The sequence below is a fragment of the Ciona robusta genome, chromosome 12 (genome assembly GCF_009617815.1).
Source record: "Ciona robusta chromosome 12, ASM961781v2".
Taxonomy (NCBI): Eukaryota; Metazoa; Chordata; class Ascidiacea; order Phlebobranchia; family Cionidae; genus Ciona; species Ciona robusta.
The window spans coordinates 1,208,943-1,229,643 of NC_143246.1; the positions used below are offsets into that span (position 1 = coordinate 1,208,943).

A 20,701-nucleotide genomic window follows, 5' to 3' on the forward strand; every position below is an offset into this window, starting at 1 on the left:
ATCGGCGCAGAAAATTAATCCCAAACCGAAGCGAAAAAGAGCAATTTGATTCGTTAAAAGTAATGGCCAACGACAGCCGGTATTTTTAAATACACGTCCGAAGTAGTGGTCAAGTTCGAAAAGGTGTGACGTCACATACCACGCGTTTATCGAGCATAGCGAATGCAAATATACCCGATTGTTAAACCATGGTGTTGCATTGATATGCGGCGTAATTGAAATGTAATTGCGGCGAAACACGACAAGTTATTTCAGCTCGATGCTGTTCCCTGGCAAAGATGAAACGGTCGAAGATTCGATAAAAGGGATCCTGCGACATAACGGCGCCGGTGACGTCACAATGCTTGCTGCTAAAACAGATACTACGAAGGGTCATTACACGAAAAGTGAGATTTTTTAAAATTCGACATAATTGCTTTTTCTGCGTTTTGTCGGAATGATAACAACGAGTATTATGACGTCATAATCGCCATTTTTCTGTCAGCAACATAAACAAAATGTGGTGACCCTTTGTTACGTAAGGGTGACGAAACAAACAAAAATCCCTTTTGGTCGGGATTATACATATCATATTATTACGTCATAATTCAAACATAAAGGATTAGAGAGCTTCGAAGCCACAAAGGGTTTATGACAAAACAATAATCTCCCGATGTTTCTCACGGACACGTGCCAGTAACAAGTAAGCGACGCTGTGACGTAACAATGGGTGTTGTGAGTAAGATAAACTGATGCGTCGGTATCAAAGCAGGCTTTCGAGAAGTTGATTTTGTTGGGTGGATTACATTGTTACGTCACAACATCAAACAGAGGGGGGAGGTCATTAGAATGTTTTTAAGTGATCGCTTTGATCGCGACGTATCGACCCCTTGTACGTTGTTGAACCATGTAAGGGGTGAATTACCCACCAACCAACTTGTAAAGAATCGGCATGAGAATATCTACTATTGCTGCAATAAGTGTGGGGGTGTGTGGTAAAGGACAAACAGTGTACTGGTGGGTAAGATAAATGACAAATAGTGTACCGAGTAGTGATATAAAGAATACAAAGCGTCAATTTTCAAGGTAAACGACACACTGTACTGTCCTTAAGATTTAGGCTAAACAGTTACCCGAATTGTGGTATAAACGACAAACAGTGTACCACGTGTGGTAAAAACGATAAACGATACACCGGTACCACTATATACACGCACGCAACATAAAAGCCTTCTTCATTTTTTAACTTTAACGCACTTGTTCCCACGCCCAACCTTGCACGGTGGATATATATCTTACAACGCCTCCCACCTGCATATCGAATATCACTCTCTAGTTACGTTTATGCCGCACGCGAGGATTTTCACTGGTGGTCGTAACTTGAGATTGGAATACACTTTGACTGCGGGGTAACGGAGTTCGAATCCATGGGTTACAGTGAAGCCAAATAACGAACCCAGAAACTCTTAAGTGGAATTTAGTTAAACCGATCGTTTTGAAAATAATGTGCTAATATTGATTAAATTTTTATATTACGTTGGACACTTTTTTATGCACAAAACCTACTTAAAATTTCACCTTTTCCTTATAAAAACGTCTATAGTTTGTTTCGTTACATCTTCAACAAAACTCTTCAACTTTGATTCCAGGCAGTTTATTTATAACGGCGCCCTATATAACCAGACACTTCAATGTCTCGCCGGCAATTTGTCAATCATCGAGTTGTAAAACATGATAAAGGCGTTGAAAGTCTTAATTGATAACTTATCGTGCGTTAACAATGTGCTTGCTTTATTCGTTCATATCCTACTTTGTTAGAACAGTGGATAAAAACCAGATGCTTGATTGACGTGGGGAAACTGGTGTGATGGTGCTACGATGTTTCTGAGTAAAAAAAAACGGTACACTGTTTGTCGTTTATCCCACGAGCCGGTACACTGTTTGTCGTTTATTCCACGAGCCGGTACACTGTTTGTCGTTTATTCCACGAGCCGGTACACTGTTTGTTGATTATCTCACGAGCCGGTGCACTGTTTGTCGTTTATTCCACGAGCCGGTACACTGTTTGTTGATTATCGGCACTTTGCGTATTTGTCGTTTTCGAATAGGTCGAATATTTTCCAAGATGGCGTCAATCCACCTCCAGGTCAAGTATCTAATTCACGAAACTTGACATTCAATGATGCGGTACTTGCGTCTGTGACGTCACATTGTGCTACGTCATTATACCAACATCCTTATGTGTATTTGTAAATACCTCATACTTAGGAATATATAGATATACTTACAACGCACTTATGTTCTTGTCGACTTTTGTTCTGTGACGTGAGATAACACCCTTGTGACGTCACTATTACTCACGCATCGAAACCGCGTGACCCAAATTAACCGCTACGGTGGTTTTAACTTTCGAAACAAAAAACTAGTTCCGGAATTTTAAACGACCCCCCTTAATCCTGATGTATGAGCAAGAAAATAGGGTAATGCGAGTTACTGTATTGCTGTAAGGGTTGGGTGGATATACTGACTACTGGGGTGGCCAGGTTGAATCTGGTTAACAAATCAATCACACAAATTCGGACTTCAGTCTGTTTATTTTTGTTTTTACTGCCGAGTGAGCCGCACATCCTGCGCAAAGGTATGGGAACTACAGAGAGGTCGCTAACGGTCCTTGTAATGTTATAATGTATCTGCTGACATTCGAAGTTCGCAGAGTTCTGGGAAAATTCTATCAGATAAAAGTGAACATTCATCGACGCGAAAAGTAACAACAACAAAAGATCTTCGTTTGTCTACGCGGGAAACCGACACACCAGCAATTGTGACGTAACTATGGTACATTCAACATCGCAACATTTAGTTTTAGCTTTAAATAATGTTGGGAAACCAAATGCAAAGCAAACTTATCAAACTTTGGTCTGGTTGTTGTCGAGCTAGTGAAGCGGTGATGCGTTTAACAGTTGTGTAAGACAAAACTGCTCGATTTTGACTCATTTTTGAGTCATTAAAGCGAGGTACTCCAGTTTTTGCGGGCGCGACTACTTTCCATATACTTTTTCTCACAATTAAAGTTTTTAATTAATTTTTGAGATGTGTATAGCGGCATTACACATGTAATTATGGACGGAAAGAGTAAACTCGTTATAACGCATACTTGCAAACAAGACCATCAAATTTTGCGACACTATGGTCCCAGGTTCGAGTCCTAGGGTTTGCACTTTCATTGCCATAAGTTTCGTTTCACATTCAGGTAGGGACGTAGGTCCGAGTAATTAGAGGTTTATGGGCGTACAGAACAAACACAAACTGCACACCTTCTGTTTGTAGCGTTGTTAAGTCAACAACGACGACTATTTCGCGTGCCTCTGTGACGTCACAACCTCTTACGTAGCGACCGTGTACCCATCCACGTACCTTGGTTTATGGATACAGTATACATAATATCTATTAATACTACAGCTCAGAATACAACATACAATCTTATATAAATACACACAGTTTATACAAGAATGACGATTGTGACGTAATATACGAGTTTTTAGAACTCCCGTTAAAGCTTCAACTTTTTATAATGTATGCGAATAGTCTGCATACATATAGTAACCAGTTAATTGGTGATATTACATTAATTAAAAGTAATATCATGAGATATATTTTCCAAAACACCCTGTTTTTTTCAAAAAGATATGCGCCTATAGCTTTATTGTTGCCAGCGATGTACAGACTCAATATATGAAGTGGGTTCTCCGCATATCTGACATATCGCCTACCTCTTGTACTAGACAGTTATGCTGAACCTTGTCTCGTGTAACTATGCTTGATGTACATAAGTGTCACAAGTACCGGTGTGTTACGTCATAAACAATCATAGCAACTTAGCAACAATGGCAATCGCGATATCGGCGTTGGAACAATGGAATGTACAATACAGCGTGATTGGTTGTTTTATAGAATTGTTTAAATTAACTGATATGCAAATATAATTATACACATAAATATTTCATAACTCGACAGTGAGCATGAGGTTAATAAAACACAGGGTATTTTACCTTGTTTATATTAAACATGGACATTCCTCATGCTTGCTGTGGGATTGAATATATACGTCTCAATTACGTTTATACTAAGGTACCAGGTTCGAGGCCAACGAAAACACCAACGATGCTTAACTTTTCAGTTCCAGTTCGCAGTTACGCAATAAACCAGTTTTGTCTAAATAGTTATTAATCCGGAAATAGAAAATCGCAGCAAAAACTTGAATAATGCGATTTTTTTAGGTTAATCAAGCAATGTAACGTCACGTCCTCTGACGTCACATCCTACCATCCAGGTGCATGACAAACTTTACACAAACACTGCTTTTGTGACGTTGACACATCCGACAATGGGAGTTGTTTTGCAACAAACGAACAAAGCTCAAGTGTGTACCACGTGATCGAGGTCAGATATCAATTACAATCGATCTCGTTTTACAATCAAAGTCAATTGATGGGGTGATAGTTCGTTGTATCTTGTGTATTCGTGATATGACTTGTCTCGTCAGTAATTGTAAGTTACTCTGATATAGTATGTGACGTATGTTGGGAAAGACGGATACCGTTAGCATATATTATCCCATATTTACTTATCGTGTTTTAACAATTAAGAATGATCGTTTAAGTCTTAGTACACGATTAAATAAATCTGTAAATATTCTTTGTTTACTACCAAATGGGACGATAAAGGAATGAAAACATGTAGCGTTACACACGCGAAGTAACATTTATAGCATACCATAGTTTTCATACTCTTCGTTTAAAATCTCGTTAAAACCCACCAAGGGTGGATTAAATTAACGATCATTGTGTAAAAAAAAAAGTAGTTTTTGATTAATCAGGTGACATTTAGTTACCAACTTTTATAGGAAACCTAAATCGTGACAATTTGTTTCGTCACGGTAGGTTAATTGTCGTGAACATCACGTGATCACCTGCGGCTAATATTACCCAGAATCGGATAATCTTATTAGAAACGGATATGTTTTGTAAACATTTTTATTCATTTGTGTTAAGTTAAGCGTTATGTATGTGAGTGTGACGTCACGGATTATTTTATAGCCTACTCTAGTTTCAAGATTAACTACGGTGAATGGAATGTCACAATAATTAACAACGCATCAATATATTATAAAATATGTTGCCAGTAAAATTACTTGAAATGAAGAAACAACACGACCATATTATTAGCGTTTAGTAGGGTGGGGGGAGATGGGACACCTTTAACACATAATATCCAAATTATCTTGATCGTGTTTTAAACAATTAAAAACGGTTTATGAGAGTCGTGAAGATACGGTTTTATAATTCTTTGAATGTTCTTTGTTTACTACTAAATGGGACGAGCAAAATAGAGTTGAAGGGTGTCCCATCTTACCCTCACCACACTGTACTATAAAAGTTAAAAGTATTTTTTTAAAGCTGTATTACGACAAACCAACAAATAAGTGGCAAGAATTAGTTGCTACCCGAGTATAATTACTCGGTGAGAACAAATAATATTCGGGTTACCCGAACCCTATGTTGAGTCACGCTTAGCAGAAGGCGTGTGAATGTTGAAACCACTTCATATGTTTGGTTTCCCATCTTCTATCACGACATAATGCGGTAACCAGTGATTCAATAATGCTCTATTATTACGTTACGTACAATAACATAAGATGAAAGGAGTTACGTAACAATAAAGACAACGTAACGTTATTTCACGAAGAAGAGCGAAAATATTTTGCTATAAATGCTATTCATCTGCCGACCGCGGGCATGAGGCGTAGGGGATTTTGATATCATACACTATGGTATATTTAAAAGTTGACGTAATATGGTAGCTATAACAAAGAAAATGTTTGGTAATTTTAACAAGTTTTTATTGTATAACGTGAAAAAAAATTTAAACTATCGTTTAAACACGTCATAATATAAGTCATTTATTCCGTAAATATGAGGATTTTTTTAAAGTGGCAACAATAGTAAAAAAGAAGATCATTTTTTCATTTTCGTACTTCCGTTATTACCCGAGCATTATCATTGTTCCCATAATCGACGAAACAAATACGTTTTATGCGCTAACAATCCCTATTATCAACACCCCTCAATCACTGTGACGCAATAAAGACAGCATTGTTGACAGCCGAGTTAAATCCAAGCAACCTTTACATCCGGTCATCTCGTCAACTTCGAGCGATCGCGCTGCCGTAAACCAACATTATGACGTCATAAAGACACGTCGGTCACTCAAAATTGTGAGAACCGCGTTAAAAACTGCGAGGCAGATATATAGGCAGAGGGTGATAAAGAGTCACATCAACGAAAAATCGAAAATTGTGTTTACATAAAGATGCCCAGATGTAATTTTTTACTTCAGCAGTTTAATTTCACGCGACTTTTCAGAAGCTGTTCTGGTTTTTAAAACTTTGTTGGTAGCTTTAGATTACATTTGAGCATTTTTATCAAAACACAAATTTTGATTTTTCGTTGGTATGCTCCTTTAAGTTTTCTCGCATATTTTAACGACTTTACTACCATATATCACGCATCGTCAATCATGCGTGTCTGAAGTGCGATGACAATTGTGACGTAACACAGGCCACTTAATGTTGACGAGTTAAACCTTTGTGTGGTTTGTTGGGTCGCGTGGAATGCGTCGAGCTCTTCCCCAATGTACATTGTGACATCACATATATGCGCTGTGACGTCATATACAAACAACAAGAACAAATAGTGACGTAACAATACAAATATCGAGTAAATTCGACGTCACGGTTGAACCGTTGTGTGGATAAGTTAACCATGACGTCACCGGTATAAAGGTAATGCGGTGACGTCACAGATAAGATGAAAGTCTTCAACGCGAATATAAAACTTCTTGCATCAATTTCCGGACGACGCCATTCCAACTCCCGCGGGACGTCCTATGTGACGTCATACACCACTATTTAACCGTTAGCGGTGAAGGGAAGATTGTAACTTGTTTTATCCTCGCGTGGCAGGCCAACGACAGTCTTTATAGCACGAATGTTCGGTTTCGTACACGTCATGCCTGCTTACGAATTACAACGTATATGTAACTTTGTGGGTGATAAAAAGTTTGTTTTCTCTTTTTTGATTTTTTTTTGGTTGTGGAATAAATGAATGTGCACGTAGTGAAAACGTGATTACCAGGTGGAAGTTGCAGCTTCCGTGATTAATCCCCTTGTCATCCAAGTTGGGAGTGGCACGGAATTCACACAACCCCTCATCGATAACAAATCACTTACTGTATTGTGACGTGGCACAACATACAATAGAATATAAGCACGTGACTTTTAGCCCATCACAAAAATATTCAGGATATTTTATAAAATACACACGCGACTAAATGTGCGGTTTATATTCGGTAAAGGCCGTTCTTTACACACACGCTATTTTTAGGCGACACCAAAATAGAATGTCGTTTGTCGTTATTTCCTGTCGCTCTTTCGTCATTAAAATAACGAAGAATCCGTAGCTATAACGACGAGCACTATATTATCTCCATTCGTAGCTATAACGACGAATGGAGATAATATAATACAGATTCGCGTTGTCACGATCTATTCAAGCATTTCTTCGTAAGTAACAAAAGTCATATTTAAGTTGTATTCGATTAAACTATTACAGTGTGGCATAAAGTATGGTGTGAAATGCTGCAACCTTTTTGGAGCGATTATAATAAGTTATACGAAACTATCAGCATTGCTACATAAGATAATGCTGTAGTAGCATTGCGCAAACGCCAGCAAATACATCAAACAAACCTCAGTGTAGGTAAGTTGGGTTTGGGTGAAGATAAACGTTCAAACATATACGATGGTTAAGTGTGGAGGGTTGGTCACGAATGGATGGAAATACGTGTTGCTTGCTCGGGGTTACGGGGTGTGCCGCATTCCACGCTTACCCGGCAAATACAAAACACTTCCCTAGTTTATATAACAACATAGCGTGTCAGTGTCACTCTTAACATTGAAGAGATGCCTAGAATTTCGAGTCCGCAGATGCTTGAATGCTATCGCAAGAAGCGTGGGGTTTAAGGTTCAAAACCCGTGCAGGTGACAACAAACTAATTTATCTGTCACGTGTTGGTAAATAAGGTTGAAGGCTAAGGGTTAACCGGGTTCAAATCTATCTGAGGTAAACAAACAGACTCAACGTCACATAGAGAAGAAAATTAATTATTTGTGACGTCAAGGGGACTTGGGCAATATTAAACATTTCTAGTGGTACTTAGCAACACTTGTAAGCTGAACAAACCACGGTCGGAAATATGCGTAATATGGGAAGCTGATAATGGTCGTTTAATTAAGGGTTAATATTCGCTGAATTTTGTTTATTCAAAAGATAGTTTTGTGACGACAGAATCAACGAGCGCTTTCAGTCTGTGACGTAACAAACGGTCATTATTACGATATGATTGTTGCATTGTGAGGTAATAATAACCCGCGGGTGGCAGAACAAATGTGCGTGCGAAGATTCTCACGTGACTGGCAAAAATACTTCGCGGAGAAAAAAGCAAAAACCGAAGACCTTTAGTAAACCTTCAGAATAGCAAGGTTTGGTACTGTAGGGTAAGATGGATGCCGTTAACACATAATATCCCACATTTTCATATCGTGTTTTGAACAATTAACAACACCCTTTTAGAGTCGTGGGGATACGGTTATATGATCCGTAAATGCTCTTTGTTTGCTACCAAATGGGACGATAAAGGAGAATGAAAACTTTGACCATCTTACCCCACCCTACTGTTTGGCAAAACATTTTAAACATTTTTCGTATTAAGAAAGTTTTTATGATATTTGCACAAATCTGGTTCAACAAACTTAACAATATTTTGAAACATCCGATATTTGTGCTGACGTAACAAAGCATGACTCAACGAAATTTGATCCCAATATTCCCACAAATATGGTTTACACGTCACAATTAAGTAAGATCACGCTACGAGCGCTTCGGTCTTGAGTTTCGGGTCATTCGCGTTTGCATTGTTGCGAAACAAAAAAGCACTTTCGCTTTTCTAACGCGCTAACTCGTGTACGAAACCTCTAGATTAGATTACTCTATTTTGTCACAAAGGCCACAGCGCTGACGGGAATTAGTAGAACACAATTCAAGTTGTTAGCTATTACACGTCACAATCGACAATAATGGACTCACCGAACGAACGATTCCCTTGTCTATACATCGAGCTGTGAAAGAAAAAGACAATTTAAAAATTCTGACAACAACAGATGTTCGTACGTTGGGGTATTTCCCAACAAATGTGTTTTGTAATACACAGGAGAATAAACAAATAAAAATATTGCGGAATATGTTATTTTATAGCGGATTTTTTACTTTTTTTGTAAGATACAAAGGGCGTAGTGTGACTTCAACGGAATAATATAACAGCCTTGTGGGAATTCCTAGAATTTCAAAGCGGCATATGTTTAAATACAGGTTTATAATATTTACCCTAAAACTGATACGTAGGATAAGTTACAAACAGTATACCGGTGATCACGATGAAATATAAACGCGTCTTGTTTTTATTATTATTAATAAAATAAGAACTTTTTAGAAAATGTTTCACATTTTTTCAATTCGCTAAGGTTCATAAAGAGTCAAACATCGTTACGTCATAATGTGTAAATAAAAATGCCAAAGTCCATTGTTGTGTTGGAACAGCGATCGCTGCGAACGCGAGTGGTTTGTTCCGAATATTTTAAGCTTAGATAACAAAGTGATTGCAGCGAGACGCATTTTTTGGGTTTGGGTCAAAAACCGGCAAAGCAGACACTTAGTTTCCTGTTAGCGAGGCCCGTCGGTGCCCGCGGCAAACAGATAAAGGACTTCTTCCGGGTCTTCATTGTAGACAGACTAAGTTTGTGTTGATGATAAAATTTATGCCAAAAACCGAAGTCTTGTGAATTAAGGTTTTTATTTTATGAATCATGCGTTGAAACGAGGCTGCGAAACGCCTGCTGCTACCAGCTGTGAATACTTCGGTGGTAATAAAACTACGAACAAATTGAGCATTTGCTTTGTAATACCGCTCCGTTACAATAACTCAAGAGCTGGTCAAACGCTCGGCCCTTAACAATGATAACATTTATGACGTCATATACTTACATGTGACGCCGGTAAAGAGTAAAATAAATAGAAAGCAACGTGTTTCCATTGTTGCGAAACAGAGGTGGTTCATTTCAATAAATAACCATGTTAAATATATATAAAATAAGCGGTCTACGGTATTGGCAACTATAACCAATTGTCTGTAATGAAGAGATTGCGTAATACATGTTTGAACATCAAATATTAGCTTGAATACAGTAGCATGTCGAGCACAGCTTTATATTGCACAAACTAAACAGTAATAAACGTCTCTTACTCAAATTAATAACCCTATACTTTACCAACTGTTAAATAAACTGCATATAAATGTACATAAGCTCCAAAACAATCTAGTTTCAATGAAGCTATACCTGAATACTCTGCAGTAACATTAACACGTTCACAGTGCTAACTATTTCAAGTCTCGTTTTAAACTTTGCGTGCCTTGGCTGGAGTCAGCTCTACAACAAGAATGAGGTGGGTCGGTTAATCTTGTTTGCTTACGCCTCGCTCGTCGCCCGCAATGAAAAAAGGAGCGCGCGTGCTGATATAAAAGCAATAAAGCGCTCTTTATCACCACCTAACCTTAATTATTTTACCCGGTAGATGGCGCAGAGGCGTATAGTTAATTATGTCGTTTTTCTGTAACAGCGATCTATATTCCTAATCAAGTGCATACGTGGTGAAGGCTAAGAAGATAAATTAGTTTACGCTTGTCGGCTTAATAAATGTTCTGCTGTTTATTACTTGTTTAGTTGTTTTAATTACTTCCTCTTGGTTAACGTATTCAAATAAAAAATGTCATGTTTTGTTTATTTTATTTTATTGTAAATTAAAATGTTTCCAGATAAATAAAAAACACTTTTCGTTGAGCAACACTGAAACTTTATTGGACACGTAAGTGGTTTAACATTGCACATACAACATTGGAAATTGCGGATTTAAATCCTTGTTAAATTATTGCTCGTGTATACAGCAAAGACATAAAGACTAAAAACAACGTTTAACAAAAAACAATTAGTGTAAATTCTTCGTCTATTTATAATAAAGTAAGCCTGAAAATGCAGCTTTTTTCATAAAATCTATTTACAGAAAACATACTAAAACATAATTACTAAGAAAACGCAAAACTGTTAATCTGGTAATGTAGCGTTTGTACGGTCTCTTAAAAAACACATCTAACGTTTACAATGAAAATCACTAATTCGAATCAAAACTTTACGGATCGGTTTATAAACCATTAAGTGAGACTATATGGCCCAACTTTAAAGTTGAAAGTAGACAAATAATACTGTTTAGATTTGTGGGTATAAGTTGCCACGTGGGTTAGGGTGGAAGGAGTATTGGCAGGAATGATATTGGTAACCGACTCTTGCCTGTGAATTGAAATGTACATCAGTACATGGACCAGTATTATGTCTATTCGAAGCAGGGAAATAAAGAAGTTAGATCATTTAAGCATCAGCCACATAAGAGTTATAAGGGTTATGGCAAAGAGAGTTAAGAATTAGTTGTGCCCAGAAGTTATCAGGTTTTGGGCCATGCGGTCCCCTTTGTGGCTTATATATTATCTAAGGTCAAACACATCACTGTTGAATCGAAAGTAGAACAGATCGCAGTCGTTGAAGTGTGTCATCGGTTTCCTTAGCGGTTTCACGTCGGTTAGTTTTCTTCAGGTTGAAGTTTAGTTCAACGGCTGAATCTGGTGATACGTTGTTGTTATATAGTGGGGTAAGATGGATACCGTTAGCAAATAATTTCCCAAATCTCCCAAATAATGAATGCAATTCCCTTTATTCTTGCGCGGCTGGCAACCTTGTTCCCGCTTACAATTTACCACATATGTAACTTTGTGAGTGATCGTTTTATTTTCGTAGAGCTGACAGTTTGGTCAACACATAAGTGCCCACTGGGTTGTAGCAATTGCCATGAAATGTATAATTAACGAGGCTATTTTAAAGTCTTAAGGATATAGATATATCTCCGTAAATATACTTTGTTTTCGTAACGATTTAAACAACTAAATATAACAACTTACATGGCCGACACTCAGGGATTTGGACAGTTTTAATTTCACTGAGTTCGTATCCTTGAGCCTGGACACGAATTGCGTAGTTTCCTGCCACGAGGAGGCGCCAGTAATCGCCATCAGCAGCAGAATATACCACGTGATGTATTCCCTCCACTATTACAGCGGCATCAGGCACTGGGGCGCCGCTAGCGGCGTCGTAGAGGAACCCCTTAACGCCACATGTGGACTGAAATAAAATATCGAAGGGTTAAAGCTTTACAAACATAAGATATATTGGCGGAAATAGAAAGGTTCTGGGTTCTATTCTAGGCCAGGGTAGATATATGTTGAGTAAAAGTAGAAAAAACATATATTCAGTATAGCGTATAAACCACTACATTCAACAACACGAATAGACCAACTCTATGGGTGAACTGATATGCGACTCGGCAATGCAGACAGACAGGGATGCATAGGTCAAAATTTCGCAGTATCCTCGCATTCCAACATTTAGGACTGTGAACTATGAGATGGGTATACACTAAGGACATAATATCCCAGATTTCACAATTGTGTTTTTGGCGGTTAACAACACCTTTTAGAGTTGTAAGGATGCGGGTATAAAATTTTATAAATGTTTTTTTGTTTATTATAAAATGGGACGGTAAAAGAAAAACAAGTCCCATCTTACCCGAACCAATTATACATGCAGAAAACAGGTCAATATTGTCTGTCAACGATTAATTAAACAGAAGGATCCCATATTAAATGGCCGAGCATATTGTTGTTTATACACAAACCAGTCAAGTTGTTTGTCCGCATGTCACAACGTCACTCGTTTTACAATGGGATTATTCGTCACAAATTAATTGTTATTTTTGTTCTCGAATCAAATTAGGACAGGATGCTGTCACAACCGCATTTATGACGTCACACGGGTCGGGACACATGAATTATCGAAAGTCTACGTCACATACATTATGCAGAGAAGAGATTATATTTAAATAAAGATCAGGAATGAACCGGCTCACTGCTGTGTATGTACGGTTAAATTTAGATGAAAGGCATTTGGGAATTTTGTCCGAACATAAAATTAAAATGTTGTTAAGGTAAGAATTCATGCTTCCCAGACATCACATATAGTTTAATTCAACAACATGTGTTGGGCCCATGTATTGGTTGACAAAGAATCCGCATTTTATTTTTAACTGAGGTGTGGGCAGCATATCGACAGTTGGGGTAAAATGGGACATGTTTTTCCCCTATTTATCGTCCAACTTGACAGTAAACAAAGAACATTTACAGAATAATAACTGTATCCTCACAACTCTATATGGGTGATGTTGTTGTTTGTTTAAAACCCAAAATCGAATTATGGAGTATTGTGTGCCAACGGTATCCCATCCTACACTAAAGGCCTATATTTGTTAGATAACATATTGGGTTATTATGCAATTTCTATTGCCATCCGATTTTGAGGTTAATAAACACATTCCATTTGTACAGACGAATTACAACTGTATAGTAGGATGAGGGGAGATGGGACACCTTTTATTCCATTTTTTTCATTTTATTTGGTAGTAAACAAAGAACATTCAAAGAATTATAAAATTGTATTCTACGACACCCATAGACTGTTGTTAATTGTTTAAAACACGATCAGGATGCCCCATCTTACCCCACAGAACTACATATGTTAACACACACCTGGTAAATATAATCGATCATTGCGTTTTGGTTTAGTTGCCAGAACACGGGTAATGAATAAGCGGGTGGAAACTTAACACAACTCATCTCAATCGTGATCTCAAAACAATTGCTGGCAAGATAATTGAAGTCCTGCATGCCTGGTGAAGGAATGTAACTTTTTCAGGTTGTAATGTTCCAGCTTTTACCAATTAAGTTTTGTATTTTTTTTTTCTTTAACTTGTTATTGATAGCGAGTTATTTTCTAAACTTACCTCCCCCTATACTGTACCACGCAGCGCCATTAGTGGTCCCATCATGAAAGTCATCGTCTTGGGAGCAACCGGTTGAACCCGCCATTTGACTGTTACCGTTGCTATATGCCGATGAGAGTTGACGAAATATTGCGTCATCCGGGCAACCTGGGCAAATCGACAGTGAGCATGAGGTGTATGAATACACCATATGTGTCTGGTGTATAAGAAGACACCCATGTTATAACTCGACAGTGAGCATGGGGTGTATGAATACACCATGTGTGTCTGTTGTATAAGAAGACACCCATGTTATAACTCGCAGTGCTTAAAACAACGCGTATAGTTTCCTACCTTGGTAGTGCCTTAGTTCACCATCACACGATTCGTCAAATGGATAATTAGCAACTACGTCACCGCCATGCAGATTTGCTGATAAAACAAATGGAACGCTCATTATCCATTCAGCGACAGCTTCGGTTTCGGGTTGAATCTGTTAATATTTGAAATCAATCGATATTGTGATTTTACTGGTATTGATAACGCTGTAAAAATGACAATAACATGTCGTTTGGTTGGTTTGGTCATTTATATCCTCGTGGGTGGGAACTTGAGTGACTTATTCATGTTTGCCACTCCCATGCCCACAGTCAAGTTGCTGAAGCTATTACAGTGTGTGGATAAGCAGACATGACTTTTGGTTGGTTTGGTCATTTATATCCTTGTGGGTGGGAACTTGAGTGACTTATTCATGTTTGCCACTCCCATGCCCACAGTCGAGTTGCTAAAGCTAATGCAAACCTATTACTTTACCCAATCAATTTCAACACAGCAACATCTAACAAGGTCCCTGTTATGTTGTACAAAGTTCGCAACAAAGGTTTATTATAAAACAATCAATTTTCATCGTTAGAATAAATCCCCCCCGTGCGGTTTCAGCCGGTAATGGTGAGGGGGAATAAATTACATTTTCGTGTTGATGCCCTGGCTGCGGTTGACACATGAGAGGGGCTATCGATTTTACGTGACGTTCTCCAGGTTTGATGTATCCTGCTTGACAGATGTGACATTTGGTCGCTTGTTTTACGACAGCGAGCAAACGAAGGGTCGGTCTCTAATATATGGCTTGTCACATGTAGTTCCAATGCTTATGAAGGAGTTACATAATTACATAAATATTTCAATGAATGAATGAATGAATGTAACTTATGTATTCCAGTAGTCGGGGCAACGACAGTCACTAAAACACGGGTGTTTTGTTTCATTTTCATAAGTTACATGCACTATTACGAGTAACCAGCAGCATGTGTTTGTTGTGTGGTACTTGACTTGATGTAAGAGCTGCATAATTCCGTAATATAGTAAGATGAGGGAAGATGGGACACTATTTCATTCTATTTTCTCGACCTACTTGGTAGTAAACAAAATACATTTAAAGAATTATAAAACCGTATCCTTACGACTCCAATAAATTATTGTTAATTGTTTAAAATACGATCAGAAAATTTGGTTATTTTGTGCTAAATGTGTCCCATCTTCCCCCACCCTACTATAGAATTTTGATTTATCTCATCGAATACAATAACGACGGTTATAGATTAGTTCAAAACGAAGATAAAGGAATTAACAGCAAATAAACGATAGTCGTTAAAATACGCGATATGTAATAACGTATATGCAAAATAGCATCAGTTTAAACATATTAGGCCACTTTGTTTGTTTTTTTTGCGTTTTATTTTTAAAAACTGATTTTTTTAAAACCTTATTAAAAAATTCCAAACTGTTTTTTCGTGACCTTTAGTGAACGTTTCCTATATGTAAGCCAGTTTTAATACAGTTCGAAAAGCCGTAATTTGAACCCTTGTCATTCAATAATGAGCATACGTGTTATTGTAAGTTCATACGGTCGTGAACATACGGTCGTGAACGCCCAATGCAAATACGAAGTTATAGGCCGTAATCGATTAAATATAAATGAAGGTTGCTTTATACTCGCGTGGCTGGAAAACGAGAGTCGTTATAACACGGGTGTTTATTTATATATATATATATATACCTCGTGCCAGCTTACGAGTTACCCCGATTTTTTTGGCCAGGTAAATACTAATTAGCACCTAAAAATACGCCCAAACAAAGAAAATACGACGCATGACCCAACGATACCGAGTTCAAAGCTCGGCATTTCCACCGGAGTTTATTTTTAAATGTCAATACAACTGACGCATTGTTAATGGTTCTGTTAGGTCATAATGCGTGGACAACGCAGAACGAAGATGAAAAGAATGTTCAATTGTTAATAGGGGATTCTGTTTGATCGATATTGAAGAATATTGGTGCGTGGTGGTGGTCGATATATGAAGATGAATTATTGATTTTCCTGGGGGTTGTGGAATAGACAAGTTATTGTCTCATTGTGTGTGGGATTATAGCAAGGTGAGGGTGTTTTATGGTTGTGGTGAGTATGGCAAATACATTGTGGTGTTATTAATACTGTGATTCATATACGGGCATCCATTCACCTGTGTGTTTCTAATCGGACAATGTTTGAGTAAAAACTGTTGCTCCAACCCATTGGTCACTAATGGGTTGTCTAAATTGTCAGCCATATACATAAAAACAATCACCCACACATAGTCACATAGGTGGTAACCCGTAATTGGGCCATATCGTTACTTTGCAAGTTATAAAAATAGTTTTAAAGGGTAAGGGCCGAACTCTGGCTGAAATCCCAGGTTCCATGACGTGCCTTACTGTAGGACCTCTCAAATATAATAGAATGTTCATATACACTGTTGGGTAATTGGTCAACTCTGGCTGAAATTCCAGGTTCCATGATGTGACTTATTATAGGACATCACCCATGTAGAATAGATATACTTATACAATGTTGGGGTAATGTGCCAAGTCTGGCCTAAATCCTGGGTCCTATATAACAAGAACCCGACCCAAACAGGATAGAATGTGCATATACAATTTTGAAGTATATAAAATGGGCAAAATCGGCCCAAATAATGAGTTCTATAACAGTGAAATTACCCATATAGTAGAGTGGGGAAGATGGGACACCTTTTTAGTCTGTTTTCTCATTCCATTAGGTAGAAAACAAAGAAAATTCAAAGAATTTTAAAACCGTATCTCCACGACTCCCATGGATCGTTGTTATTTGTTTAAAACACGATCAGGATATTTGAATATTATGTGCTAAATGTGTCCCATCTTCCCCCGCAGTACTGTATATATAATAGAACATCACCTTGATTCCCCTCACAGCTTCAGAAACATAAGCTCTATTGTAAGCGAGACGGTTCGAATCCCCGGTCCGGCAAGCGATCTTATCAAAGTCGGGAAAGTTACGGTTCAGATCATAATTTGCCGCGTTCTTTCGCCCCCTGACGTAATCTTTAGGGTAGCCCTGTAAAATGACAATACCTTATGCCGTATGTTGCACAACTTAATTGAATATCTTTATAAGGAAAACTAACGTTCGAGTGATATACTGGTAATAATATCCCATATTTCCTAATTGCTGTTTTTTAAACAATTTACAATGAGTTATCTACCAAATTAACGCTATTTAGAGTCGTGAGACTAAAGTTATATAATTCTATAAATATAGTCTTTGTTTACCACCAAACGGGACGGGAAAAGAAAATGAAAACATGTCCCAACTTACCCCGACCTTTATTGATGCCAATATCACGAATTTAATTTACGACAAAACGAGATTCATTATAAAACACAACATAGTTTAAATGAAAAAAAAACACTTGTTACAAACGCTTTTACAATGTTGCTCTTTCAAAATTCAATTCTCATCGAACGTTGATTTGGTGAAATAAATTATGTAAGATGTCAATCAATAATTTACGATTGTGGTTGTTGGTCTTATAGTGGGCTACAAATCTCATTCGTGTCATATTAGCTTATCCACACACTACAATATAGCTTTAGCAACTTGACTGTGGGCATGGGAGTGGCAACCATGGATAAGTCACTCAAGTTCCCACCCACAAGGATTTAAATGACCAAACCAACCAAAAGTCATGTCTGCCTATCCACACACTGCAATAACTTCAGCAACTCGACTGTGGTCATGGGAGTGGCAACCATGGATAAGTCACTCAAGTTTTCACCCACGAAAATATAAATGACGAAACCAACCTTATATTTTGCGGCCTTTTCGTAGCCATCCGGGTTCATAGATGGCATAATATGGATCCTCACATTCGTGATCAGATCAACAATGGTCTTGTTGCCCTACGAAACAACAACGTTATATAGGATGTCTATGTGAGATGAATAATTGATGACGTACCTTGTGATATTCGTCACAGAAATACTGAACGAGGTCGATAAGGACTTCCCGCCCAACTACTTCGTTGCCATGCATGTTTGCAACGTATTTAAACTCCGGTACACCTTTAAATGCACAATCATATAATGTAGAATATGTACCCACTCACGTTACATACATAGTTACTAGTTCCGCTACACCACGGTTTTTAAAACACTTTGTATTCTATAGATATAAACTAAAAGAATGCATAAAACGATAAAGTGTTATATATTATGATAGGGGAAAAGTGTCTTATTTCCATTCTATTTTACCCCACAGTATACTATAATGCTTGAAATACGTGTAGTAACTAAAACAACGGAAGCAATTAACGGCAAAACAATACACGGTATAATAGGCTATGGATAAAACAACTATGTATAGTATAGGTTGGGATTTTGTGCATAGTGTAGAGTGGGAAAAGATGGGACACCTTTCGCATATAATATCCAAACATACTGGTTATATTTTAAACAATTGACAGCGGTTTATGGGAGTCGTGAGAATACGGTTTTATAATGATATATTCTATGTTTACTATCAAATAGGACGAGAAATAAAATGAATACATATCCCATCTTCCCCATCTTACTATATCAATACTTTCTATTTTATCCCACAGTGCTATATGAAAAAATAAGTTAAAAATAAAGATGTTACCTGGTGTATGATGTGTGCTGTTAATAGAAAACACCATCACCCATAATTCCCTTCCTTCGACCGACCTCCCGATTGATGTTAAACTTGTTATGTCTGGATGAAATATAAACAACATAAATGTTATTACATACAGCTGGGGTTGGATATGCGAGACTTGATTTGTCTCTTTGGTTACGAAAGACGATAAACATATACCCCATTTAAATTTATCCCTTAGATTATATTAACAAAGGTACATGACATGTATTAATATATCGATACAATGGGAATTATAACGGAAACGATGGCCGTTATAATATGCAGGTAAAACTAATACATATTTGTTAAAAGGCGCGACTTTTTAAAGAAAAGAGCGAAACTACGGAGATTAATGAACCAACTTCAATAAATTGTTGATATATCTTATTATATAGTACTGTGGGAAAAGATGGGACACCTTTAGCACATAATATACAAAAAAAACTGATCGTGTTTTAAACAATTAACAATGGTCTATGGTATTTATAGGGATACAGTTTTATAATTCTTTGAATGTTCTTTGTTTACTACCAAATAGGACGAGTAAATAAAATGAAAAGGTGTCCCATCTTCCCCCACCCTACTATAAATATATGTCTAACCTTTGCATCTGGCATTCGTTGTTCTTAAAACTTGCGTCAATTCTTCATAATCGTGGTGTCTGTTTAACGGGAAAGTTGTGTCACTAGATTCAACAGCTTTAAGCAAACTGATAACAATTAAACACCAGATATTCATCTTGTCCTGCATTAACACCAACGTAGAATATTATATTAACTTGTTGGTTAGACCAACTGGCAGACTACTACCTAATACAGGTCTAACATGGCTATACGATTACAGTTTACATCGGCAACAAAGAATATGCGTTTCTGGTCTTATTTATTACAGAAGAGCCATATACGCCAATATTTAAACAAAACATAACATACCAAATTGTTTAAGCCAAATACAACCTGTTATAACAACAAAATATAATTTCCAACACTTATAACATTTCTACAAAAACACCAATATATTGTTAGTCTAAAACTCGAAAACAACATATTCATATAGCGTACGATGTATAAAAACAATGGCGTTCTATACACAAAGTATAGGATTCTCCATCATTTTACTAAAGACTCACAGAGACTACCTACATAACTACACCGTGCCGTCTACAAGAAACTGCCAAACTCAATCTCCACTGTAAACGTGAACTGTCCAATGAATGCAAACACAAGAATATTTACTCGCCTTCGCCTTTTTTCTTTTCCGCCCATTCTACAAACACGATTTCCAAGGCGCCCTTCGTCTAATAAGCGACAGATTAACGTTGCAGAGTTCTGCTTTATGACGTTTTTTGTAGATCTAATATAGTAGGGTGGGGGTAGATGGAACACTTTTAGCACATAATATCCAAAGAACCCGATCGTGTTTTAAACAATTAACAACGGTCTATGGGAGTCGTGAGGATATAGTTCTATAATTCTGTGAATGTTCTTTGTTTATTACTAAATGGGACGAGAAAATAAAGTTAAAAGGTGTCCCATCTTCCCCCACTCTACTTTATGTATCGTGCGGTTAATCCTGATATAAATAACTCGATTTCGTAGGATGAGGGAAGATGGGACAC

General features: G+C 37.5%; 2 protein-coding genes across 3 annotated transcripts in view; both read right to left on the reverse strand.

Moving 5' to 3' along the window:
- Positions 1-10,510, reverse strand: part of LOC149726260 (extracellular matrix organizing protein FRAS1-like) — a 59,358-nt gene extending 48,848 nt beyond the window's left edge. For both annotated transcript variants that reach the window (XM_089890113.1, XM_089890112.1), the window contains exons 1-2: positions 10,137-10,510; positions 9,183-9,214 (exon numbers count right to left, since the gene is read on the reverse strand). In XM_089890113.1, coding sequence (XP_089746239.1) covers positions 9,183-9,214; positions 10,137-10,209 — 105 coding nt within the window. In that variant the 5' untranslated portion in view covers positions 10,210-10,510. The remainder of the gene's footprint in view (positions 1-9,182; positions 9,215-10,136) is intronic.
- A 470-nt stretch (positions 10,511-10,980) lies between these two features.
- Positions 10,981-19,859, reverse strand: LOC149726261 (carboxypeptidase E-like). The gene is made up of 10 exons (XM_089890124.1): positions 19,686-19,859; positions 19,066-19,158; positions 18,385-18,488; positions 18,231-18,326; positions 17,323-17,481; positions 14,424-14,562; positions 14,091-14,237; positions 13,837-13,976; positions 12,157-12,376; positions 10,981-11,820 (listed from the first exon to the last, which is right to left on the reverse strand). The coding sequence occupies exons 1-10, from the start codon at positions 19,831-19,833 to the stop codon at positions 11,705-11,707; spliced, it is 1,362 nt and encodes a 453-aa protein (XP_089746250.1). The 5' UTR covers positions 19,834-19,859; the 3' UTR covers positions 10,981-11,704.
- Positions 19,860-20,701: the final 842 nt, after the last annotated feature.